Source organism: Pogona vitticeps, chromosome 4 (assembly GCF_051106095.1).
Source record: "Pogona vitticeps strain Pit_001003342236 chromosome 4, PviZW2.1, whole genome shotgun sequence".
In the NCBI taxonomy this organism is placed as follows: domain Eukaryota; kingdom Metazoa; phylum Chordata; class Lepidosauria; order Squamata; family Agamidae; genus Pogona; species Pogona vitticeps.
Window position 1 is genome coordinate 218,439,288 of NC_135786.1, and position 27,274 is coordinate 218,466,561.

The 27,274-nt window shown below is 39.1% G+C and overlaps 2 protein-coding genes across 6 annotated transcripts in view; one reads left to right on the top strand and one right to left on the bottom strand.

The window, feature by feature from the left end:
* OXR1 (oxidation resistance 1) overlaps positions 1 to 3,059 on the top strand; it is a 298,281-nt gene extending 295,222 nt beyond the window's left edge. For all 5 annotated transcript variants that reach the window (XM_078393677.1, XM_078393678.1, XM_072999256.2 and 2 more), the window contains one exon: positions 1,117 to 3,059. In XM_078393677.1, the coding sequence (XP_078249803.1) occupies positions 1,117 to 1,252 (136 nt within the window). In that variant the 3' untranslated portion in view covers positions 1,253 to 3,059. The remainder of the gene's footprint in view (positions 1 to 1,116) is intronic.
* Positions 2,168 to 27,274, bottom strand: ABRA (actin binding Rho activating protein). Its single transcript, XM_020783468.3, has 2 exons — positions 16,172 to 27,274; positions 2,168 to 8,696 (listed from the first exon to the last, which is right to left on the bottom strand). The coding sequence occupies exons 1-2, from the start codon at positions 16,873 to 16,875 to the stop codon at positions 8,234 to 8,236; spliced, it is 1,167 nt and encodes a 388-aa protein (XP_020639127.3). The 5' UTR covers positions 16,876 to 27,274; the 3' UTR covers positions 2,168 to 8,233.

The window sequence follows — 27,274 nt, forward strand, 5'->3', positions numbered from 1 at the left end:
GCCCAAAGTAGTCTCTAATTTTCATATGAATCAACCTATTATACTACCTTCTTCTTCAAGTCCCCATCAACCCCGTTAGAGCATATGCTCCACACTCTGGACGTCAGGAGAGCATTTGCTTTCTATATCCACAGGACCAAGTCACACACACAGTTCAACACTTTTCATATGCTTCTACGGTCCCCATATAGGGACCCCTGCATCTTCCCAATCCATCTCCAGATGGATAGTTTCCACGATTTCTCTCGCCTATAGACTCTCAGGAAAATCACCTCCTGACCATTTGACGGCTCATTCCACTAGAGCCCTTTCCACATTGGTTGCCTTCCAACGCGGCACTGAGATTCCGGACATCTGCCATGCTGCCACCTGGTCCACACCTTCAGACGGCACTACTGGCTCGATGTCAGAGTGAGACATGATGCTTCCTTCAACAGAGCTGTGTTGGCATCCTTCCTGCCATGACATCCTACCTGCCGGTAAGTGAAGCTTGCTAGTCACTCACATGTGTGCATTCACAGAGGCTATGAAGAAGAAGATAAGGTTACTTACCTGTAACCATAGTTGTTCAAGTGGGCTTCTGTGAATTCACACTACCCACCCACCCTCCCCTCTTCCGTCACGGCTCATTTAACTTGTCATACTTCTGCTTGGCGGAAAAATTTTTGGAACTGAGGGGAAGGGATGGTGGGCGGAGCATATGCCTCGTGGGGGAAATCACACCACTAAATTGTTACTTTCAGCTTTAGAATATTCCGAGAACGTCAGCACAGGCGCAGACAATACCCATATGTGTGAATTCACAGAGGTCCATTCAAAGAACTATGGTTATAGGTAAGTAACCTTATCATCCCCACTTTTGTTTCCATTTACCCTTTTGTTGAAAGGGATGCAGAATTGTTCACAGTAAGGATGCAGTTCCTAATAAAAGAAAATGCTATATAGAACAGAAAAGCAGGTAGGTCCCCAGGATTTCAAATGTAGCCAAAAAAATTTAAGGGATTATCAGAAAATAAAATATGTCTATATTTCTTCTAGTCTAGTGATAATATGTTTCTATGAAAGCAAGGTGCAGTGGTTGACAAACTGAAAACTAATTCTTTATATGTATTGCAGGGGTGAATTTGCCCTGTGGCTTGATGGGGATCTGTACCATGGAAGAAGTCATTCTTGTAAAACATTTGGGAATCGCACTCTTTCTAAGAAAGAAGACTTCATTATACAAGACATTGAAATTTGGGGCTTTGAATAAATACAAACTGCTTCTATGAAAGGTTGTCCCAAACCTGACACTGATCAGTGCAGCTCAGAAACTCCCTTGAAGCAATATGATGCAGCATATTTGTTTTGCAATATGCCTTTCCACATTCGTTCGACATAAAACTGTGGGATTTCTCTGTTTGGTTGGATCTGTCTTTCATCTGCCTGTTATATTTTGAAAGCTATAGGGCTCTCAAGTCATAATTGAGTATTTGCATTACTGGGGAGGTAGGCCTTCAATCATCATGTCACTCATCTCTTATTTCTTTTCGTACTCATTACTACACAACTTTGTTAGACTTTCTTTCAGACTGCTTCATCAAGACAACATTTAAGGTGCACAAAGCCTAATAGGAAATTTCTCCATTAGCCTAAATAATAAAAGAATGAAGTTTCAGAATGTATTGACACAGACTAATCTGGATTCTTATTTCTACCAATCAGATAGTGCCACTAATGAGTTGGGAGGTATATTTTCACATTCAGCAGTGCCACTTCTTTGTTAAAGCATAGAGAATCTTCTTTGGTAAAACATAGAGAATTCTTATCTGTTGTATTTTGCCATTGAAACTTAACTGCCCTATTGATTGTACTGAAGTATTTTGCACATGCTGTTAAATGATCTGCAGGCTTGGGACAAATGTTGGACAATGACTGAGTTACATGGTCAAGAGATATTAAAGAGCAATGGGCAATTGGACAAAGTGAGCATAATGCAATGTGTAATTCATAGCTATAGCAGGGCATTATACTGTATGTACTAAGACTATGAAACAGACACATTTTCCGAACAACAGATAAGGTATCAGATATATATACTGTTTTATAGTTCTTCTGTTATAGCCTTGTACCACATCACCTTCAATAATTGCTCCTGTTCAAAAAAAGAAAAAAAATAGATGTGGTGTTTTCTCTTCTTTTGAGTGGATCTATGTTGTAAACTGCAGCTAGCACCAGCTCTGATGCAATGGGGTAATGTACTCTAGATAGACATCGTAACTCAGTAGATGTGTAATATGCAAACGTACTGTTCTGTGACCTCAAAATAAAAAAGAAAAAAAGACAGGCCATCATATAGTAGATCAGTAGCTCTTGTCCACTTTTGTAGGAAAACTGAAAAGCCATTGTGGCAATAATCATTCAACAACAGTTTATTTCAAAGCTTATATTCTATGTTTATGCAAAACAAAAGTATAAAATGCTGTTGTGTGACAGTGAATGAATTTGTGCTGAAATCTCAGCTATTCCAGATGACTATTGTATATATTACCTTGTAAATTAATGTTTAAAGATAGTTTTTTGTTATTTGGGGGGGGAGTGTTGATTGACGGGTTGCTTCTAGCACTTTAAATTATTCTAGAAATGGAATAAAGAGCCAAATGGCTTGGCTTAAATCATTAGCTATAGTTGTATAGTACGTTGCTAATATCAAGGTGTTTCAGAAGTTTGAACACTTACCAGAAGAATGCTTACTGCTGTGGTAAAGGGAAAGGGGATGTTCTATCTATGTAATATGCTCATGCTTAATATAACTTAAAATGCACAGCATTGTTCCCTGTCTCTGTGTATAGCTCTCTACTCCTGTTAGAACTTAGTACAATAAGTGTGGATTCAGTGTTTACAAACACAAGGATCTGTAAATAAATTACAATTATTTTTCTCCCCTTTGGTCTTCCACAGCAGTATTATTGTCTTTGTGGATTTAAGACTAATTATAAACAATCCTGTAATGGATTTTAAGTACTATAAGGTAATAGTGATATGTATAGCAAATAAATCTAAATACATGTAACATGAAACTTGAGTTGGGCTTTATTTAGACACACAAGTAATTCTGAACAGTGGGTTCATTCCCATCATTTCCAGTGTCTGAATTGTATGTACTAATACAGAGGCTCATGTCGATAATTCATTTACAAGTGGGGACAGCAAGTCAGAAAATCCCTAAGGTGTTTCGGTTCACAAAATCAAGGGAAAACACACAGATGTAGACTCCCACAAACAGGCCTGTGAAGACAGCATGTGCATAGAATGGAATGTTGACTGTCAAGGAGTGGGCAAGGGGAAATAGAAAACCAGGTGGAAGTGTAAAGGAAATAAAACTGAGTGTTGTGAAGAAGGACTTGGCTGGCTGAAGTAGTAAACAGGAACTATCCAAGGTGCTATACTGCCTATATATTACTTCTACATACATATTAGAAGATACTGTATTGTCATTGGTGTCCTGTACATACCAATGATGTCATTGTACTGGCACAAAATCTGTTGCATTATCCGTTGCATGCTTTTGGGTTTAGTCAGAGGGTATTATCCAATACAGTTTTGCTCAACCCAGTTGTACCATCAAGTTCCTTACAACTGCTTGCATAAAAGCAAAGCAGTATAACACATTTATACTAGCAGGGACTTTCACTCTGCTAACCTTACGTGGAAATTATTTCTTCATCATCTTGAGCAATGACCTATTACTGTGCATTCCCATTCTTTTGGCCACATCTGTAAAATAGAAGTGCAGCAAGAAATAAATATATGCTATGGAACATATTTGTTTGTTTACTTTAGGTATATATAACTCAGCAGCTGAAAATCTTGCCTATACCAAAATCTGTTTTGTGCAACATGGTATGAACATTCTGGTTTCCTAGTTAAATGATATGTTTGTTTTGGAAATTTAGACCAAATGGGCTTCCCCTGTTTTATTGAAATGAATACTACAAATTATTTTTTGATGCCTCTACGTCTGCACCGACTTTCTGTGCTAGCGTTTAGAGATGGGCTTTGAAATCTATTGGAGTCGGTGTTGAGGTGTAAGGTTGTGTTAAAATAGAAAGTGCTGCAAGTGCTTGGAGCTGGTATATAAGTAAATTCATGAATAAAATGTACCTAATTTCAATTGGTTTGGCTAAGTTAGTTTTTATCATTAAGAATTTAACATAACTAATTAGTGGATGTTTGCTTTACCTACCCAGATTCATCCATGCCTAAATTCAGGCACACTGATTTCTGCCTCAGCAACTTCCTTTTGGAGACATTTTTATGCAGTCCTTGTCATGGTCTTTGACAGTATTTGTATGTTTCCAGATCTTTAATTCTTGCAAATGAGGAAGTGCATATAGCAGAGCCAGGCCACAGATAGAATTGTTCAAATAGGAAGGCCTTCTTGCTGGCAACAGTTTGCAGAGTTGGGCACTCTTGTTTATTTTTCAACTTATGTTCGTCCAGTAGAAAGCCCTGATCACCTTCCTTAAATAGCCACAGGAAAGGAAATGAAGGACTTTAAAAGGGTAAAGCAGGGACCTGGTTTTATGTTTCTATTCCTGTTTGCACTATCAACCTCCATTGGCCATCCTCTTCTCTGGGTCTCAGATTAATGGTGCTGCAGCCATAGTATAGATCTGTTAATTTAATCAATGACTTTGCAATAGGAAACACAAGAAAGAGTGACGTCTAAGGTAAGCACCATATTCTCCTCTCCTGCCCCTAGCAGAGTGTTGTCAGTTTTCTTTTATTTCCCCATTCCCAATTGCAACATGTAAACACCAGATTAACACAAGGGACCTATGGAGGGTGCCCCTGGCTCTTTGATCTGTCCTATGGATACCCCAAAATGCAGAAATACCCCTGAATTGGTTCTGATGTACACTCTCCCCCTGCCAAAGACAGCACATATCCCTAATAGTTACTTGTATTTATCCAATGGTGACAGTGCCAATTTAAAAGTTCATACAAGCAAGTGCAAATCATATATTAAAAAAAGTGCAATTATGGTGAAAAACCCAGAAAGGTATACATAACCCTGTTTCTGCTTAGCCTTAGTTGCATACAACATTTATTGGTTATCTGGACATAGCTGTGGTGGAAATCTTTTTGCCATTTCAAGCAAATTTTTGAAGCTGTAATGAATCCTGGACATCCTCAAGAGATGGAACGAATGCTGTATTGGGAATGACGTAATTAACCTAAGTTTCGGCTTCAGATTTTAGAAAATGTATGAGAGCAAACTGATATTTCCTGTTCCAGCATCTCATGACTGCTAGTAGCAATCTTTATTTTGTGGAATAGTTTATAAGCAAAAGTGACAATTCAGTTCTGAAAGTTGTATTCTTTCTCTTGAGGGTTTCTCTGTTGATCTTCATCTTTAACAATTCAATGAAAACTTACAGAAGATGGGTCCTTCACCTAATGTTGTAAAAATCACCACAATGACATGTATTTTTTTAAAGCAATCTCCAAAGTATGGATAGGCCACTTCAGCACATTTTCACTTAATGTAGATTTGAGTAGTGTTGTATCTTGTCTCCTATAGCTATAAAGCCTAAAAAGCCACTTGTTTAAGAAAGCAGAATCCCCACACTCGAATTTTCAGAAGCACTTCAGAGCACAAGGGCTGGGGAAGAGGATGAGGATATATTACGTGTCACACTTTTCTCCTTTCATTGAAAATAATCCTGGAGAATTTATCTGCTTCATAGTGTAACCATCCAAACTCATGAGTGTAATCCTTCCCAAATACATTACCTTGACCCTTAATTGTAGTCAAGCATACTTAATGAGCAGTTCACAATCTCAAATTGGAATCATCTTGGGGATAACCAGTATCATAAGGACTTCTGTGCAAATAGCTGGATTTTGGGGAACATCACAAATATGAAGTATCTAAGTGAAAGTTGTACAAGCAATAGTTGGTTTGCAAAACACTGGCAAACGTGTTTTCTGAGAGATCATGTCCCATTGTGCAGCTTGTGTCACTTGAGTTTTCCATTGTGCAACTAGATGCACGTCCAGCTTTCATCCAGTTGCACAATTGTGCAATTCAAGATAATGTCTGGGTAATTCAACCTTTCTGATTGCCCAACATAATACTGACTTGAGTTCACAATGTAATGCCATACACCACATTCTTCAGTTTTCTTGCATGGTAGTTACATAGTTTCAGTAACAAGAACACAAAGGTGATGGATATTTTTCCTGTATCCAGAATGGTTGGCCTTTTTCCATGCATTAGGTTTGGATATTTGTTCAGTGCAATGGACAAATAGTACCTTTGTGACAGAAAATTAAAGAACTCTGGTTTTTAAGCACTTCTCAGATTAACAGCCCTCTGATAAAGAAAAACATCTGATAAAGAAAAAAAGACATCTATAAAGAGCAAACCAGATGATAGGAGCAAAGTGATGAAGTAATATTCAAGAACCAAGTCATCTGGTTTCTGAATTCGGTAATCTTCCATGCATTTAACTTGTCCACGGAGAGTACAAGTTTTAAATTGTTGTTACATTTGTTCATCTCTTTAAACCACATCATTTTGTCTACAAGTCAGTACTTAAGTCACAGAACAAAAGTCAGTACTTGAAAGTCACAGAAATCTTATTCCAAGTCCGTGAATATAGAGAAGTTTATTTTTAGAGGCAAAACAATTTATAATTGTAAGTTTGTGTCCTGATGGTAAGCTTATGTACTAGTCTGAATTCTGGAATAACATTTCCTGTAATAATCACTTTTCTATGATTTTTATACCAAATTGACATACTGCTCAGTGTGTTGAAGGCAGACTGACAAACACATTTTTACTGTGTGGACAAAGTAGTGTGTATTACATCTACATAGTCTGGTAACTCAGGATAGCTTGATCCTTATCTGGCTGAATAACTCAGTGGTTTAGGTATCTGGCTGCAGAGCCAGAAACTGTGAGTTTTATCCCTCACTGTGCCTTCTGGAAGAAGAGCCTGTGTATGGGCAAGCTGCACTGTCCCAGGGTGCCCTCCCCCCACAAAATAAAGGGAAATGGTAAACCATTTCTATGTATTATCTACCTAGAAAACCCCAAAAGAGTCATCATAAGTTGGAATCAACTTGACAGCATGCAATTATTATTATTATAGTTTGACACAAAACAGTCATTTTCTTCTGTAAGAAGATGTGTGATCTTTCATTTTGAAAGACAATATATCATAGGAAAAAAAGTTGATTGAGAGCACGGCCAAACAGCCCAAAAAACCTACAACAACGATCGGATCCCGGCCATGAAAGCCTTCGAGAATACATTGATTGCAATTGTGTTTTAAAATTACAATATTATTTTAGCTATTCTACACATTTTCCATGGAGTAGTAATCAGATTCATGACCATATAATTATAAATAATTATGAATAGCTAAACAGCAATTAAACACATCTAGAAGCTATCTTCTTAAGCACTTGCAATTTAACATACTGTGTTTCAAAACTGCCTTTGTAGTCCTGAAATTATAGTGTCTACTGTTAAATATAAATATCCTCTCTATGTGTGTGTGCTACTCAAAATTTATGTAAATACTTTTTCTGAATATCTGATACTGTGCTATAGTTTATTACAGGGTACGTTTCAAGTAATATGGAAAGCTGGAACAGGTATCCCATAAGCATTCAATTCAGTGATATTTCCACTGATGAAATGGCTGGAATTCTACTGGTATTCTAGTATGGATGGCATAACTTGCTGCTGCAAATTGCAGCTAATTAATGAAGTGCTGGGGTGGATCTTGGTTGCACAACTGGGTGTGTGACCAGGCACATGACCAAGAGGTGCCCTGGCAGCTGATCAACGTCAGGTTATGCCAACCTTACACAAATACCAGTAGGATTTTGGCTATTATTTTAAGAGGCAATAGATAGCCATTGCTATCCCACTAAAGCATACAGTGTATTGGATACATGCAGAACCACTTTCACCAACAAATAGCTTTTAATATCATTTCATTCTGAATAGATGTTAATTTTATTCCCCAGTTTAATTTGCAATAAACAGTTCAATAAAAAAATTACCATTTGAAGAAGTGCAAGAACTTGCTAATGTGTAGACTGACTCCCAAGGAGAACACTAATTGCTCAGTTGGTCTTTCTGATGAACAGTAGTAGTGGACAAAATTTTTCATTCTGTGGTTCTCATGGTGGTTACGAATCAATATACTTTGATTTAGGCTGCAACTAAAAGTTATTTCAACAAACTTATTATCACATGATCATCGCGGCCCTGCCATAACATTTCTCCTTCAAAGTCCACCATCCCATGCTTCCTGGCCCTCATCAGTATTCCAACAACCTTATCTGAAATGCGGACATATCTCTCAAAGAGCTCCCCAAAAGTCACTTGGATCTTGCCATCCCGACGCTGTGGGGCCATTATTCTGATGATGAAGCACAAGTCTTTCATTTCACGGTGAATATGGTCCTCTGCTCTCTTGGCCCTTTCTGCCGTTTTTGTTCCCTCTTTAGGGCGTCCATAGCCTTGGTCTCCTTTACGCAAGCGTGTGGACATGGCCAGCTCATAGTCAAACTCCTCACTGAAAGGATTGAGTTTCTGCATTGTTACATGCTCATCTGCCCATTCTTCCCACTTCCCTTTCAGATTTTCAACCGGACTGTATTTCTTAGGGCACTTGGTGTTTCTGTTGGCACTGGCGGAAACAAAGAAGACAGAACAAGGCTTATGAATTGAGTTGCATTTCAATGAAACATCTTAGTACTATTCATCTTTTGGTTGAGAGCAAAGACCACTAGGTGGCATGTCATCCCTAACTCTGAAGTCATACTTACATTAGCTACTTCTGGACCTGCTTATGATTCTGCTGCTTTTTTAGAGGATAGTAAGGGTTGTTCTAGATTGCTTTAAAAACTCTTTATATTAAGAAAAAAAAGCAGTGATCACATCCATCATCCCATTAGTTGAGGGTAGCAAATTATCTTCAGCAATGCTGTGAAGTAGTTTTAAGCTGAACATTTATATTACCCCCAAGATCACTACCGGTGAACTTAGATTAGAATTCTGATCATGATAAAAATCCAACACTTTTAACTACTTTGTTGTTGTTGTGTGACATCAAGTCAGAACTGCCTTATAGCAACTCTAATCGGGTTTTGAAGCTAAGTGAGGTTTTTAAGGAGTGGTTTTAACAGTTCCACCCTTTAGTAAGCTTCTAAGGCAGAACCGGTAACTGAAGCCAGATCTTCCAAGTCCTAGTTGGTTACTCTATTTGCTACACCACACTGGGTACCCTATAGCTACTCTGTTCCACTGTAATTATTATTTTTTATTTAACTTCTATGCCGCCCACTCTATCCAAAGGTTTCTGGGCAGCTTATAACAATTAAAATTCAATTAAATTGTAAAATAAAACATGTATGATTCAACACAGTTGAAGTCATGCTGTAACCGCAACCCATTCATGCTCCAAATGACAAAATCTTATTAGTTGTAAAAAAAAAATGAATTAGAAGGACCCAAGGAAACCAATCCCACTGTTCTGGGATAACAACCAAATTAAACTCACTTTAAATTTGTTTCACAAAAAGAGGGTTCAGAACATGGCCTTAGGGGGGAAAGGCCAAAGATTTCAGTTCTTGAGGACACAGAAACCAGGTGTGTTTGACTTTGAGATAATACAAGCAATTTGCATGGCTCAGTTATGTTTGAGCCCTTGGGAGAGTCAGATGACTGTGAAACATGGCTGCTAGTGGTTGTCTTTACTATGTTCTTCTGATCACTAAGAGAACAGGGACAGACCCACCCCAGCTTCCCCCAGGAAGGAGTTTCACTACCAGAGGGAAGCCACCAAGAAAACCTTATTGTTTCAGCTGCTTTTTTAATGCTTTGTTATGATAATTTTGTTGACCCAAACCTTAAACTTTGAGCTTTTTATTTTCTGCTGCCCCTTTGCAGATCTTAAGTCATACTCATTGTATACTATGCTAGTAGTCTTAAGGTGGCTTAGAAAATAAATAAAAGGCTATGAAGAACAATGTTCAGCATGCGTGTATTTGTACCATCTGTTTTCACAAATACAGATGTACTGTGAAATAATCTAGAATACTTAAAGCATTATGCAAATGGGAGATATTATAGTTTAAAGGAACAACTGATATTCCTCAACTTTGTGCCTCTAAGAATCTTTAGTGGGGAAATGTTACAGTCTCTCAAGAGTTAGACTCTACGTTTTGAACCTTTGTTCTGGCATTTTAAATCTGATGTGCCGAGCAGAGAACAGGACCACATAAAGTACAGTCTCTTTTTCTTGATGTCGATAGAGCTACCAAGCTGAGACCAAAGAAGAAAATATATCACACTGGTTGAATCCTAGGTTCTATTTAAATTCTTTTGATAACTTTTTTTGACTGTCCTGGACACTTTCTCCCCTGTTTCCTATTATAGATCTTCAATGTTCCTGCACTTCTGTAACTGTTGGATAGATCTGTGGTTTAGGTATCCGGATGCAGAGCCAGAGGTCTCCCCATTGTGCCTCCTTGGAGTCAATGATCCATAGGATCGTTTCCACTTCTGCAGTTCTACAATGGTGATGAGGATGAGGATGACATCATCTTCATTTTTAAAATCTTATTATAGCACCAATTTCTTTTGCATTTTCCTTTCTGCTGTAACACCTGGAGTCTTGTCCCTTTCCCATATAGGAATCTTCTGGCATGATATTTTCCCGCCTCTATTTCTGTTTGATTTCTCAGAGGACCGATCAGACCTAAACTACAAGCTGCAGTGAATTGCCTGGTACTGCTAGAGCCAAGTCCTGATTCATCCCATCAGTGGGTGCAACAACTTAGTACGTGATCATGGTTCATGTAAAGCCAGGGTGGGCAACTTGCAGAGGTCTGAGAGTGGTGCACGCATAACCTTGGATCTGAGGGGACTTTACTCATGGTCTCATGGTCCATCCCCCAAATATTTTTCACTAAAAAGGCTTTTTTTTAAAAAATGAAATTCTTCACACACCCTCTCATGGTTATTTTTTTAAAAAATTGCATGGAGTCAAGGGCCCCACGGGTAGTGAGGTGTTCTGGAACTGACATATGTGCTTCCTGTCCTACTTGCAGGGCCTCATCTCAGCCCCAGAAAGCCTGCACTTTGCATCCCTTTGCCTCCCTTCTAGCCCCTTTTATTCAGGTTGTGGTCAGAACCCCATGTAGGAGTTGCATGGGATGGAATCATGCGAGAGAGGTAGATCCTCACCAGGGGGGCTGAAAATTAGAAGGAACGTAGCACATAAGTGTTGCATTGATTGCATTTCTCCACAATCACAGAAAATTTGTCCTGTATCCAAATAGCTGCCTTTTACTATAATTATCACTATGATGCAAGCAAATGTTACAAATAGCCTTTGCTGCAAATCCTGTTCTTTTAAGTATTATCACTGCATTGTCTTCCTGCATTGAAGAGGAGGTTGGACTCAGTTATAGGCTGCTTCCAACTTCATTATTCTATGATTATAGGATTCTAGGATTATTGGATCAATACCATTGTGGAATCAATATCCCCAGACTTCCAAACAGGGACTGCCATTTCTATGTGAGCAGATATTGGAGGCAGAAAGACAGCAGTCTGAAAAGAAAAACACATGTTGGGTTTTGGGAAGGAAGGGAAAGAGAGAACTGGGGAGGGATTGTGGAAATAGTAGACTTTTAAACCAAGCAAAGCTGGGTACACTTGCTAGTGTCAGATGACACTTTTTAGCCTTTAAGGTATGAGATCTTCCACAAGATTCTTTGCTGTTTTTACTGCAACGTACAAACACAGACACACCAATTCTTAATAAAACAAATAAGAGTCAGATAAAATCTCTTACAATAGTCCAGCAGGGGGAAAAAAATCTTTCCTCTTTTGAAAAGCCATGCAAAGATGAGACATATCATTGAGAAGTTCCTGTGACTCTGTCTGAAGGTTACTTATATCAGTCCTGGTTTTTATTTTTAACATTTAGTTTCTGTTAATCTAAGCTGGCTTCATGGTGAAGGGACAGCTTGATGGAAAGTTTATTCATAAGAAAATTGATGGTCATTTTCTCAGGAATATTTGTGAATTGGCAAGCCCGCTTCCTCTGAGATGTGCCACTACCACTTATGGGATAAATGTGCAACTGATTAAATTGGCTTGTGCATAAGACTATATCTCATCAGAATTAAATTACAGGGTGCCTTATATGTTCATCTATCTTTTTTATATTACAGTAAATATATGTGGTCCTGATCCAGACTATCATATGATAGTTTTTATTTGAAAATCCTACACATAAAAACTTTTCATACTGGAGAGAAAATAAACTAAAAAGGTTGATTCCCCTTTTCCTAGCCATACATGATGGTACTGATCCAGATCCCAGCTGTGCATACTGACATAAATGTAAAAAAATCTGTAAACTACGTATGACATGCAGTATGGAATGACGAATCGGTACAGTTTCTATCTCATTATTACACATCCATTATCATTGGGTGACAGTTTGTCAAGTTTGTTAAGCCATAAATATTTGATGTTTCCAATCCACAAAACTTGCTCTGCTTCATATTATTCCATGGGTTTTACTTTTAGCTTTCTAGATGAAGTAGGTGCATCGACTGGCCATGGTTCTTAACCGTCTGCTGATTTAATCAGCCTAAAGGGGTTGTGAAAACCACTATCCTGCTGTGATAGTTTTGCAGCCTATTTGAACAGGTGTGAACAACAGCACAGAATTAAAAGGGAGAGTGAACAAGCAAGGCTTGAAATAGGATAGTGAAAGAAAAGATGACACCCAGGTGGCAGCTGTAGTCAAACAAATTGGTTAAGGATGCTTCCCTAATGAATAATCATTATTGGACAATTCTCTCTGCCTCAACAGAAGGGCAGGAGATGTTGATACTTCATGCCAATACACTACAGGTTTGAAATGTCCAAACGTTCTGGAATATAGGTCTTGAATCTTGAATCAGATGAATTTCATAAGGACCCAACAGGATTACAGAAATCCAGTTTCATATGCATAATAGTGCGAATAATATTTGGGGTAGGATGAGGTAGCTTGTTCAAGAGCTCCTAATAGGTGAGGGCGGAGAAACATAATAAATAAGGGTGGGGAATAGGGATGGAAATGAACGAAGCTATGAACTGAAAAGAAATCATGAACTAGGCTGGATCGTGGTTCCAATTCATGGTTTGGCTTGTGCAACTCATTTTGCCAAAACGAAACAAAATACCAAACTTTTTTCTGCTCAATGCCTTGATTTGCTTCAGCAAAAGGGATGCCTGCCTGCCCCCTTCCTGCTGCTCCCATCACCTCCCTATCTGGTTTCCCCTTCTCCTGCTCCTCCTTTGCCATCTTAAAAGACAGTGGCATGGCGCCCCTTCCAGGTGTGGCAATGTGGAGGTGGTGGCACACCGATAGAAGCAGGTAGGCACCCACCCACTGGACACAAACCCAAAAACCCAACTGCTAACTGGCTCAGTTTTCTGGTTGGTTTGTGGCGATTTGTTGTTCATGGTTAGTTTGCAGTTCGTGGCTAACCACGAACCACAAACCATTTTGAGCCACCATTTTTCAGGTTCACGCCCATCTCTAGTGGGTGAATAAGGATAATCCATACCAAACACCGGTATGTATGGATTCTGTTCTTTTGTCACACAGAAGTGAACTCTGAAAGTCACATTCTAAATGATTGTCACGCCTCACCTGTCTACTTGGAATATTTGGACATTCTCAGAATTTCTCTGGGATTATTATCATACAACTGACATGTCCAGTGGCAGCTCATGCAGTTCTGCCAAATGCTTTAAAACAGGCTTGTCCAACCTTGGCCCTCCAGATGTTCTTGGACTTCAACTCCCAGAAATCCTGGCCAGCAGAGGTGTTGCTGACCAGTAGAGGTGGTGCTGAAGGCTTCTGGGAGTTGAAGTCCAAGAACATCTGGAGGGCTGAGGTTGGACAAGCCTGCTTTAAAAGGTAGGAAGAAAACATTGCAGTCATACACTACTCACAGTGCAAGTCAGGTGAAGTGGCTACACATAGCTTGCTGTAGATATGTTTCTCCAAAAAAATAGATCACAAATTGCCTCTCCTTCCAATATTTCATACTCTATGGCTTCTGGCATTTCAGAAAGAAGAGCTTCCTGAAAGATGCAGCCTAGAGTCTAGCTGTCTACAGCTTTTCCTCAGAAGTAGTTAATAAGCCTTTCCTTTCCTGGCCTAAACACTTCGTACAAACATTAGCTAGATAGAAGAGTACAAATAGCTATCTTAAAGATTATTATAGATCTGAGGTGCCCAACTTTTCAGCCAGTATGAATTTAGCTTATTTAACCAGACTTCTGAAGACTTTTGCTGAATGTGCTTATTAAAAGCAGAGTTCTGTGTTTTCTTTAATTATGTAAAAAAAGAGGGATGTAATCCACAAATGCTTATACAAAATAAAAAAATAGTCTTTATGGTGCCCAAGACTCTTGTTGGTTTTGTTACCTATATGGAAGTTTTGTGCCTAACTATTTCAAAATGTTTTAAATTGTGCCTTTATACTTTTATCCTGTCTTTATTTTTTATCTTGCTTTGTGTTTTAATTTTATTTTCCATGCCTTATTACTACAGGTCGTCCTGTAGCCCAGTGGTCCCCAAACTTTTTGGGACCGTGGACTGGCTGAGCCTCTGGGGAAGGCGGGGGCTTGGGCACTCAGATGCATGTGTGAAGTGGTGGGGGAGCACCCACCCACCAGCATGGGTGTGAGCGCTCCCCCACCCCATTGTGCATTTGCAGGTGCGCCTGCACGCACGCCTGCACAGGCGCTCGAACACTCAGGCACATGTGTGGAGGAGCGCTCACACCAATGCTGGCATGCACGCATGTGCGCAAAGCAGTTGTGGGGAGGGGAGTGCTGCAGGGGGGCAAGAGGTCTGTCTTCGTGGCCCGGTCCAGCTCAGGCCATGGACCGGCACTGGGCCACAGACCAGGGGTTGACAATCTCTGCTGTAGCCTATTCGGATGGGCACAATTTGAGTCAACAAGTAAACTACTGAATAAATAGATCCCTATGATGTAAAATACAATGCATAGCCACTCTATTTAGGAAACCTCATAGCCTTCACTGTAACATTACCAGGCAGTTCTAAGTGGTATGCTTTATTTGTTTGTTTGTTTGTTTGTTTGTTTTGTTTGTTTAATCGTTTGATCTGAGATAAGGGAAGGAAAGGCAATGTCAACCTGCTGCTATTACAAATGGTAGTTAAATGGCACTTCCATGCACCGAAAGATGCCTTCTTTCTAAGGTTTGTTTCCTGTATCCAGTATTCATATTTCAGAACATGGAAGGCTTTTTCTTGTTTAGGAGTTTTTTTTCCTTGAGTTTTTTTTTCTTCACATAACAGTATGTGGTGGTCATTTGAAACCAGTTCTGTGAGGAGATTTCTAGTCAGCTTTTATCTATCTTGTTCACCACACAGGCCATGGTCTATGACTCCTTTCCCTTTATGTGTCAGAACATTAATGATTTAGAATCACAGGGACACAAATCACCCAGTGATCAACAAACAATGTGTTCACCGTAAAGTAAAGCACATATCACAAGTAGCCAGTTTGAAATGGTATCTATTCGGTAAGCATATTCAATTCTTAGAAAAAAACAAAAACCCTCCAGTTTATGAAAGTGGGAAATTATGCTTCTGTATCCATGAAAAAGCTCCACATAGCAAAGAGCAACCTGAATGTTGACAACACCAATGGCAGCAGTCAAAATGGTCTATAGAATAACCTCTTTTGCTCACACTCATTCACAAAGTGACACAATTCAAGGATAAATCCCAGAAGCTGAATCCTTTTTTCATCAGCTAACCACTTATCAACCAAACACAAAGCAATTGTCAGGACTTATTTTTCAACAAGTGTGACTGGAGTAACTTTTTCCAAAATCAGTATTACCAAATTTGGGGGCTGACCCAAAGTCCAGTTTCAAAGTAATAATGTTTTTGTCCCTCCCCCGCTCCCAGTTTTTCAGTTGGCTTATGGAATGTTGAATTGTGCTGATGCACAATATATGTTCTTGCATGCCTGTGCAGCAGTAATTGAATGAAGAGACCTTCAGAGGTCCAACTTAGATCTATACTTGGAAATATCTATGATTACTCACAGTGATGATGTGGACCTTTTTATCCTTATAGTTGGTATTTCTTGACTACTGTTGTTTGCATCAAGCCTGTCCTCCATGTCTCCCTCATAGCCACTATCTTCAGTATCTAAGCTGTCACTGTGATAATTCTGTTGTTCTAGTTCCTGGGTCTTATCTTCTTGTTCTATCTGTTTCCATCCTTTTGTCAATTCCGATACCAAGTTAGAACACTTCCTCCTTCTTGTTGGGGACATTTTGCCACTAAGAAGTTCATCAATATCTCTGGATCCTTTCTTGTCCATCTCTGTGCTCTCGTTGTCTTTCTCATACTTGTCGCTGAGAAGACTAACACCACTGCCTCTTTCATAGATTTTACTTACAACAGTTTTGGTCACTGGTTTGCTTCTGATGTTAAGTTTCTGGAGGGCTTCATTAGATTCACTTGAATTTGGTTCTCCATTTTGGTTTGGCACCTGTGGTTTTGAAAGCAGTTGTGCCTCATTCTTTGGTAGGTCCTTCTTGGGAAATATTATTTCTTTTGAGGGGATACTTGGTGTTTTCTCCTCATTAGGCACCCATCCACTGGGCTCCTGGGCTTGTTTCGTATTGTGGTCTGTCGCCCATTGTTGCCAACCTCGTGCCAAGCTGATGACAAGGCTAGCTGTTCGGATCTTTTTGACGGCCCTCTTGGCTGGTGTCACAATCTGGTTTTCTTCTGGAGGCATATTGTTAGCGATGACTTCCACACCTATTCTTGTTTTTCAAATCGCTTCGTTAAAGCTTATCCTGAAGCAAATAACAACTAGAGGCAAAGAGTGGGGATTTATATAGCTGGAGCGGGGTTTATGACGGTGGAAAATATGTGAAGCATTTCTCACATGGAAAGACTATCCGTATTCTGAGAGTGTTCTTTTTTTAAAAAGTCCAGGCTTGCATTTCACCACAGCAGATGGACATTAGATATGATCAACATGGACGACTCAGACTACCTTTTCCTTGGCCACAGCTGTGGTGGAAATTAACAGCACTCTTATATGCCCCTTTTAGAGGTAGTTTGCTCACACATTCTGACTGACAGTAGAATGTGCTTTACAGTGCTTTAAGTAATACCTTGCTTAATATTATATTTTCCTATAACCAAGGGGATTTTTAGACGTGGAAATCTCTTTAGAAGATTTGCTAAACAGTATGCTTCTATCTTTAAGTAACCTGCTTCAAGCTTGTGGCTATATTTAAATGATTTTAAATGGTTTTAAATGAATTGTTGTGCTCTGTTGTTTTAAAGGTGTTTTAGTCTTGATTTTATTACTGTTTTTGATGTAATACTTGTTTAAATTCCTTTTAAATATTTGTATACCTACTTTTTTTAGTTTTTAAATATTGTCTTTTTAATTATGTCAGCTGCCTTAAGTTCTTTTTAAGGAGAAAGGCAGGATAAAATATTTTAAATAAATAAACAAAAAAATAAATATTACTGTAGCAAACAGCCCTGCCCTCACCTGTCCGTCACAGCTGAACAGTGGAGTGGGAGCCAATGAGAGGACGGAAGGTGGAGCCAAGGGGGGAGGAGGCTGGATATAAAGGCTGGTGTATGGGGTAGGAAGAGAGATTCTGTGAGTGAGAGACAGTGTGAAATTTAAAAGTGAATTTAGAGTGAGTTAGAGATCTGTAAGAACGTTGAATGGAAAAGAGGGTTAATAGAGTTTTAAACCTAAAGTGGAGTTGACTTAAATACAAGTGATTAGCAACCCGTGATTTACTTATTGATTAATAATACTATATGAACTTCCCTGATCTAATAAATGAGTTGAATTTCAAAAGTACACATGTCTCCTTGAGTGAATGGTACTGACACAGCCATACCTGGTGGCAGCTAAGTAAGAAGAAGAGCGAGAACCTCGTGAAGACCTGAGGGAATAGGGGATTCAGAGGAGATCGCCACAATTGATTCTTATTGAATCTCTCAGAAATGTCTTGGCTTTCTCTTACAACATCAACAGCTTTTAATTTATCAAGACAGGACTTCATGCTTAAGCTGGCTTCTGTGAGCCCTACTGAGATGACTAGATATACCTTTGGATGCTAATGAAGATATGCACATCCATATCCATGTCCTTAGTTTTATTTTTGAAGGTGAGCCATTGTAACAGTATTATTCTGCAGCAACGTCAAGGTACAGAGAATTTCATGAGGTTACACAGCAAGAAGCCAAGACTCTGCTCAAAGAAGCTTGCCAAACATTATTTTATTTATTTTTCTGGAGTGTTCTACCCATCTTTTCAGCCAAAATTGCTTCCAAAGGAGCTTAGAAATATCAGTCATAAAGTAGTTGGATAGGTCCTCAGAGTTGCTACCTATTGTTTACTGTGTGTTGTGTGTCTGTCCACACCTGTGTGTGCACCCATGTATGGATTCACACTTATGTATCTGCATGAAAGAGAGAATTTTCAGGGTCTTTTTCACTCATACCAGCGCCTTTTCCATTATCTGACTGAGCTCCATATGGTCCTGGAATCTCATTTTTTCTTTTTCCCCACACCTAATTATTACTATTTATAAGTTAAATATTTATTTCACCTTTCCTCTTGAGAGCTCATGACTCCCCTTTTCTCCACTACATCCTTACCAACAGCTGTATAGGGTAGGTCATGCTGAGACACCGGGGCTGACTCCTTTCATAGCTAGAATCCAGTTCTCTCAAGTCTCTATCTATCACTTTACTGTCTACACCAGTTGGGTTCTCACATGACTGCAGAGTGTGATCAGAAAGTATCCTATAAAGCCAAATCAGAATGGGGGCCATACCCTCTGCCTTAAATCAGGACTTTTAGGGCTAATATGAAGGGTTTCTGGGTAACCCCACCCCCAGGCCCTAGGAATGTCCATGGAAGTTATTGCCCCTGTTGTGTGTGTGTTTGTATTGGAGGAGGCTTCAGACTGCCTGGTGCTGCTTTCTGCTCCTGAGTAAGTACATTTACTTTGTTTTGCAGGGTGGGTTTCGGGTTTTTTTTGGGGGGGGGGTTATGTTTGTGTGCTGTGATGTTTTTTGGTGTTTTGGTGTGTGGTTTGTTTTTTTTCCAGCCTCACCGCGTTCTGATAGGGCTTGCTCTGTTTGCTTTTTATTATTATTTGTTTTTCAGCCCCATCCCTTTTTGATGGGACTGGCTATGTGAATGGGGGGGTTTGTTTGTTTGTTTGTTTTTCAGCCCCATTGTGTTCTGATGGGACTAGCTGTGTGTGTGTGTGTGGGGATTAATTTCTTTTTCAGCCCCATTGCGTCCCGATGGGACTGGCTGTGTGTGTGTGTGTGTGTGGTGTTTTTTTTAAAATTTGTTTTTCAGCCCCATTACATTCTGATGGGGCTGGCTGTGGGTTTTTGGGTGTGTGTGTGTGTTTTTTAAATGCTGGAACGGATTAATTATGTTCCAATGTATTCCTATGGGAAATGGTGCTTTGACTTGCGACCATTTCGAGTTGCGCCCATCTTCTGGAATGGATTATGATTGTAAGTCAAGGCACCACTATACTGTAAGGCATTAGGTCAAGAGCTAATGTATAATCATCTTCAAGATTAATGGGGTATCTAGCACAGTTTACAGGATGAAAATGATGGGTTTGTTTGGTGCACCTTATTGTGAAGAAATGGCTTGTTTTATTATTATGTGGCAACAATGGCCCATAAAATATTTCCTTGTGTGTCAAAATAATATGTTATTTCCCTGAGTTTTTTCTCATTCTTTCCATCTGACATGCCTGAAGTTTTTCCGGAGAAGGTGTGCACTCATTTTTAAGTGATGTAAACTAAGAGCTAAAACGGTGTAAGTGAATCATTGGTTGCATGCAAAGTTCATTCATATCATAGTTGTATCAGAGTTAAATTTACACTCCGCATATTACATAAGAATACTCTAGCCAGAGAATCTTTAATTTGTTTCCCTGTTTGCCACTATTTATGGACTAGTCTTATAACAATTTATAATACTATTTGAATAATGTACTGTTTTTTCGCTTTTAATACTGTGTTTTTAATAACATAAGCTGCCTTTGGTTCTTCTTTTCTCTCTTTTTTTTTTAAACAAGAAAAATGAAGTAAAAATATTTTAAATAAATAAATATTTACCCTTATTTAACCCATGAATATGTACAAACATCTGGTTTAGCCTTCTTGCTGCCTCACTTGAATATAAGTAAAATTCCTTTGTAGATGCTTTCTCACACCTTGGGAAAAAGACAGGTGCCTGAGAAAGGGAAATTGAACATGCACAGAGTAATTCTGAGTGATCAAACGGCAGCAGTGAAAAGTTTAAACAGTTTCTCCCTCCAGTCTTTCATCCACTGGCATCCTCCTTTGCTGATTTCCTGGTGTTTTCCAGCTCTGCACTAATGGGGAGATTCTGGTGGTATATTTTCCATTCATTTACTAGATTTTCCAGGCATTGGCATACACGTATAATTCCTTGTTCATCTGTGATCTATACGGCTGGAACCCTACCTACTGACATAAGATGGCTGAACAGGAATTCATATGCACAAAATACTCAGAGATAACATTTCCACGAGGTTGCAAGCACCCAGCCCAGGGAGACAAGATCTATGAATCAAGCACTCTGTTTTCTGTTCTAGAGCACAAAATACAATTAGACAGCAGGTCATTTGTAAAACAATCATGATGTGGTTGTGGGGAAATTAAAGGCCTTAATGACTTAGTAAGTGGCAGAGAATTTAGTCAATTTATATTAACTGATTTCTTTGTAAAATTTGGTATTGTTATCTGCATTTTCCATTCCAAAGAGCTACATTTTGTGTATCTCTATAGGCTGGCATATTTCATAATGTGTGCATACTACTACAATCACCTTCATTCTTTGAAAAGTTCTGGACACCTTGCAAATGTGAGAACTGCAAAGCAATGGACATTTCTTCTCACTTTGAATATTGGGCAGCGTGAAAACAGTCTTTGCAAAGACTGTCTCACGTGATGAAAATCGTTTGCATCCATATCGTCACCCTAAGTGCCAACATCTTTGTAACCAAAATAGAACCATCACGAAGCCAGAGGGAAGTTCTTGTTTCCTGAACTTTTCCTGACATTTACAAAAGTTTAAAGGAAAAAAAACCTTGGAAAATAAAGTCCAGGCAGGGCTGACCCAAGACATTCTGCTGACTGAAGCAGAACAGGAAATGGTATCCCCGTCTTCCCATGATGAGTTGAGTTGGAGAGTATCAAAGGCAGCTGATACTGTACCAAAGCCATGATGCAGAACACCCTGTAAGCATCTCTCCTTTTCCATGAAAAGTAATAAGAACAAAGTATAGTAGTGTCTCGCAAGACAAATGCCTCGCAGGACAAAAACATGCAAGACAAATCGTTTTGGCAATGGGGTTGATGACTCGCAAGACAAATGCTCCTATGGCTGTGCGTCGCAAGACGAATGTTTTCTGTTTTTTGTTCCTGTCTCATGTTTGCTGATTTTTAAATTGTTTTCTATGATGGTTGTTCTGGGTTTTTCGGGCTCTTTGGCCATGTTCTGAAGGTTGTTCTTCCTAACGTTTCGCCAGTCTCTGTGGCCGGCATCTTCAGAGGACAGCACTCTGTGCTCTGGTGTAGTTGGCTTGGGAGAGCACAGAGTGCTGTCCTCTGAAGATGCCGGCCACAGAGACTGGCGAAACGTTAGGAAGAACAACCTTCAGAACACGGCCAAAGAGCCCGAAAAAACCAGAACAACCATTAGATCCCAGCCATGAAAGCCTTCGCGAATATATTTTTTCTATGATGTTTTAAAAGTTAAAATTTTTTTGATTGCACAATATGTTTGGCTTTAAAGAGCACTTAATAAACCCTTTGTAAACCAAATTTGACTTTGTTCTGACTTTTATTGCTCATAGGAACACATGAATTAGATTTCAATGCATTCCTATGGGAAAACACGATTTGCAAGATGAATTTTTTACAAGACAACATTAACCACGGAACGAATTAAATTTGTCTTGTGAGGCACCACTGTAAATACAGTAGGATCATAGGGTCTGTGAAAGAATCATTTCCAACCCCCCTAATGCTGAAAAACATGGAAGTATCAAATGCTATACACTTCATGGTCTCTGGCTCCCACTAGTCGTCAGTTCTGGTAACTACACCATGGAAACACATATTTAGCAATTTTTCATTTAGCATTTTCAGGCAGCAGGTAAATGCATCAGTGTATACTGATCCCATAGGAATACTGATTACTACTGTAACTAACATTTCGCTCTTCTTTTATGCCATCCCAAATTTTGCTGCCTGAGACAGCTGCCTCATTATGCCAAATAACAGATGTGGCTCTAAGTTCAAAGGAATCATTTACTCCTACTTGCATTATGTAAAAACACAACTGCACGTGACTCAAGTAGTTATTTTGTTTGTTTATTTATTTTGTATCATTTGTAGGCTGCCTTTCTCCTAATGAAGGGACTCAAGACGGCTCACAATATTATAACGCATGAAATGAAGCACACAATAAATTACATAGTTAAAACAATTTCACTATAATGATAATTAAAGTACATTAAGTGACTGAAAACATTGAAATCCTTCTTTAAAAAAAACTTCTTTAGCTAAAACCAGCATCCAGGAGTCAGTTAAGTTATTAAAAGCCTTCAATTATTGGTGGATGGATAAAAGGGAGAGAGCTAGCCTAAGCTCTTTAGAAACGGCTTTCCACATCCTGGGAGTAGCCACAGAGAAGGAAAGGGGAAAAGTAAAAGAAAACAGCTTCATTTGGAGTCAACTGGAACAAATTTAGAGAGGGAAACAGGAATTAGATGACAAAATGATGATGAGTGGAAGCTGCTGCACTTAGTGCACTGTCATATGATCCCTTTGAGAGGTTTTGTTGGGGAGGCAGCTGCAGTGAATGTCACTCAAATCTAGTAACAGCCAATTGCTTCTCTCTGTAACTCAGATTCTTTTTCCTGCCTTTTCCAGTCAGGAAGGTTTTGTCAGTGTTCTGTTTGAGTCAGGGAATCATAAGTTAACAGTTAGACTGATGTGTTCTGTCAGCAATGTAACCAAAAAGTTAATAATGAAGTGAATTAACTAGTTAAACTCAGTAATGTGACAAGTTAACATTTCCACAAAATATGATGTTTGTTTTTATATAAGAAGAATTGTAAGTAAACAGAAGCATTTTATTCTTTCTAATTTACTTGTGTCTCTAACAAATGTACTGGGGGGGGGAACTGGCAGGAAGCCAAGGAAGGAGAATAGGGCAGGGGAAGAGATGGAGAGTGCAGAAATTGGTGGAATGAGCAATAAATTCAAAAGGAAGGGAAAGAAGTACAAAATAGAATGAAGAACCCAGAAAATGAATTGCAAGAGTATGATGGCAAAAGAAAAATAGGGACAGAAAAAAAGATAGAGGTGAAAACATACCAGTTATGCTATACAGAGCACCAGACTCGCAGTTAAAAATATGTCATTTTATTTTGTTTAATTTAAGTAGAAGAAGCACCTTTAGGGACCACTTTGGGAACCTGAGTTCTAGATATAAGAAGAAATTATTTCAAGTCTTCCATGCATGAGCCTGGGATTTAATTGGCTCTCATGGATTGCAGTGGCTCTGCAGAAAACATTGATAGCCAGGAAGTTTAACCTTGACACTTGTTTCAAGCTGCAGTCTGAAGAGAGAAAGTGAGAGAGAGAGAGAGCTTGGAATGACACAAGATTTGGAACAGATGCAGATCTTTCCAGCTCAACAGCTCAGACAGTTACAAGATGAAGGAAATTATTTTATTAAATAAACCAGATGGTGTCTCATGAGCTGCCAGGTTAATAATCTCTAACTTTTTTTTAAAAGTTACAGTTTGATCCGTAGTCATTATCACTACGTTTTTGGCATTTAGTCATATTTACTTTGGAATCCAAGCTAGTTTGTCTACATATGTTAAATATATCTAAGAACTTCCTTTCTGGAACAGCTTGTCGAAAAAGACAAGCCCATCTTCATAATGGTGAATGAATCATAAGAATTACATAAACAAGTTCTACTATAGCTGCCACTAGTATTAACACTACTGTTACAGCTACTACCTAGTTGTTTGTTTTTTCATTTGTCCATTTATTCAAAGCATTAGAAATCTGTTTCCTGCCTATTAGGACTCCGAATGCAAGTAACATTATAAAAAGCAAACCCAACTAAAAATGTTATGTTAACACAGTTTTAAATTTCAAAGGCGTGAAAAAGTAGCAGTTTTCATTGCATATCAGTTCATCAGTGCTGGAACTAACTTGATGTTGCTTGGGAGGGTGGTTCTCAAGGTCTGCTAACATGGAAAGACCTGTCTTTTCAAGTCAACAACCTCCCACAACTAGAATGGGAAGCGCAGAAAAAAGGGTCTCCACTAAAAATCGCAGATTCTAGGTAGGCTTGTTCAGGAGAAACATACTTTGAGATGTCCTGAGGTGCAGTGGATAGAGTGACATACCAGAACTCTGGAGAACGGGGTTCGAATCCCCACTTGGCCATGGAAACTCACTGGAGAACTGGTAAAACCACTCCTTAAATATTTCACCTGTATTAGGGTTGTTATAAGTCAATTCCAACTTGACAGCACAGAACATGCGCGCGTGCGCGCACACACACACAAGTCAAAATATATAGCTGGTTGGATAGTTCAGTGGTTTGGTTGGGAATTTGACTCCCCAGTGTTCCTCCTGAGAGAAGAATCAGCCTGTGTAGCCATGGGAAAAGCTACATAGTCTCAGGGTGCCCCTGAAGAGGGGAATAGTAAACCACTTCTGAGCACTCTACCTAGAAAGTCCTGGAAAAGCTTGCAAATAAATTTTAAGGGCAGTCCTATAAAAAGTACATTACAACATTCAGAGAGGTAATTAATACATGGACCATGGCACTATTATTCATATTTTTGTGTTAAAACACATCACATACTTAAGTGATTGATTAAATGATAGAATTAAAATTACAACTTTATCTGGTAGGCACTCCTGGTGCTATGCAATAAAAACAATTAAGCACAAATGTGGCCTTATTTTGTCATAAGCAAACCACACACAAGAATAAAAAACATTATGAGTATCCCAAGAGAGTGACGATTAACAAGGATAAAGGCTTCGGTGCTGATGGATCACCCAATGAGAGAAAGTGAGAGAGCAGTTCTACAACACAGTATATTTTCAAACATGAAACTTTTCAATTAACTCTCTGCCGTGAGGAATTTGCAGATATTTGTGAATTTCACATACAAAAGTCTGCAACATATGAACCTCTTGGACGGGAGATTCCCTGGAACAGCTGTTTTTCCTCCTAATGTAAGAAAGAGAAATATTTGTAAAAGCAGAAGGAAGTGCCCGTGAGGCCATTTTGCTTGCTGGCACATACTAGCTAGAGAGCAGTGAAGAATTCTTGAGGAAAGCCGAGTGATGGAGTGCAAATATAATCCACTTGGAATCATATTCTTTATCCTTTGGGCAAAACTATATGCTATATTAAATACACAGCATGCAACTAAACCTCAATAGGTTTCTTGCTCCAAGGTAAATACAGACTGGTCGAAAGGCTGACCACCACATGCAGACAGAAGAGGGTTCAATCCCTTAGCCCCCCCCCCTTCTTTTTAAAATCATTCTGAAAGGGAAGAAAAACTCATGTTGGCACTAATTCTACCCCTTGCATCTGATCTCTCTTCTAGCATCTCCATGGAAAGAGAGTTCATTTCCAGGGGGGAAAGGGTTGTTTGGGGGAGGTTTTGCACCCCGAGGGCTGCCTTACAACCAGCAAAGGGACGAAAAAGGATTCTAGGTAGAGATGGGCATGAACCAAAGAGGGGGGGAAGGTGTTTTTTTTTGGTGGTTTGTGATTTGTGGCTACCATGAACCACAAACTTTCTGAATGTGTTTTAAAAAACAAATAAACCACAAATCAATCTCTTTTTTTTTTTACGTTTGTGCCCAGGGAGAGGGGAAAATAAACTCCACCCTTTTGCCACCTGCCTGCCCCCTTCCCACTGCCCCTGCCACCTCCCTTCCTGGTCTTGCCATCACCTCCTCTTCCTCCTCCTCCATCGTTGTTCCAGCTGAATATGGGTCACGGAGCACAACTTCCTGGTTTGTTTTTTTGGTTCATGTCCATCTCTAGTTCTAGGAGCAGTGATTTTATGTTCCTAGGCCGCCAAAAAAGAGAAGAAAGTCCAGTAGGGTCCATTTGGGTGATTCCTGTTTGATATTTTTCTTTTTTTTAAAAAAAGAAGAAGACTGAAAAGGCAGTTTTAGTTATCTCCCGATCTGGCATGACCTTCAAGGGGGGTGGGCTTTGAGTCCATTCCATCAGCCCCCAGTCCTTGCCCACCTTTAAATAAAAGACAGCAAAGCACGAATGTAATTCTTATTCATATTCAATAAACACTTCTATTTTTGCATATATAAAGGGACATTAATTCATTTGTGCAAACCAATGTTCTTTTTGGTTTTTTTGTTTTTGTTTTTCTCTTGGAGTTTTGTTTGCAACCAACCTAATGTACTGTTTGTGGTTTAAGTGACCGGTAGGGATGTTTCTGGGCTGGAGTGATTGTCTATTCAGCACTAACCAATTGTCCCTTCCAGCTTCTCTGAAGTTTTCATCCTCCCTCTCTCTTTCTTCAGCTGAAAGCAGGATTGTTTGTTTGCTCTTGATCTGTTCCATTGGTTGCCAGTATATGTGTAGTAAAGAAAGCAGCATGCACAGGTCTATAATTTCAAGCAACTGTTAGCAAAGAAATGTGGGGTTTTTTTTAACTATTTCTCCTACAAGCATCTCAGAGTGAGATATTTAGTGCCAGTTAATGAGAAAGGGGTGGATTCTGGGGAACTTGTAGTTATCCTCGTCTGATGATCTCTGTACTTCTATTTTGTAACAAAAAGAGATAATTTTTCCAGAAATGTAAAACTCAGCAAAATTTTCACATGCTACTTTTTGGGAGGTTGGCCACTTAGGAAACAGGACTTGATTTCTATAAGAATCTTGTCTGGTTCAGCTTATTCTGTAATTCTTGATATAACTATTAAATGGTTCCTTTGTAACATTGTCACGCTCCTCAAAATATTACCTTGCGTTACAATTGTGAAAAAGGCATTCTTTTAAAATTGAA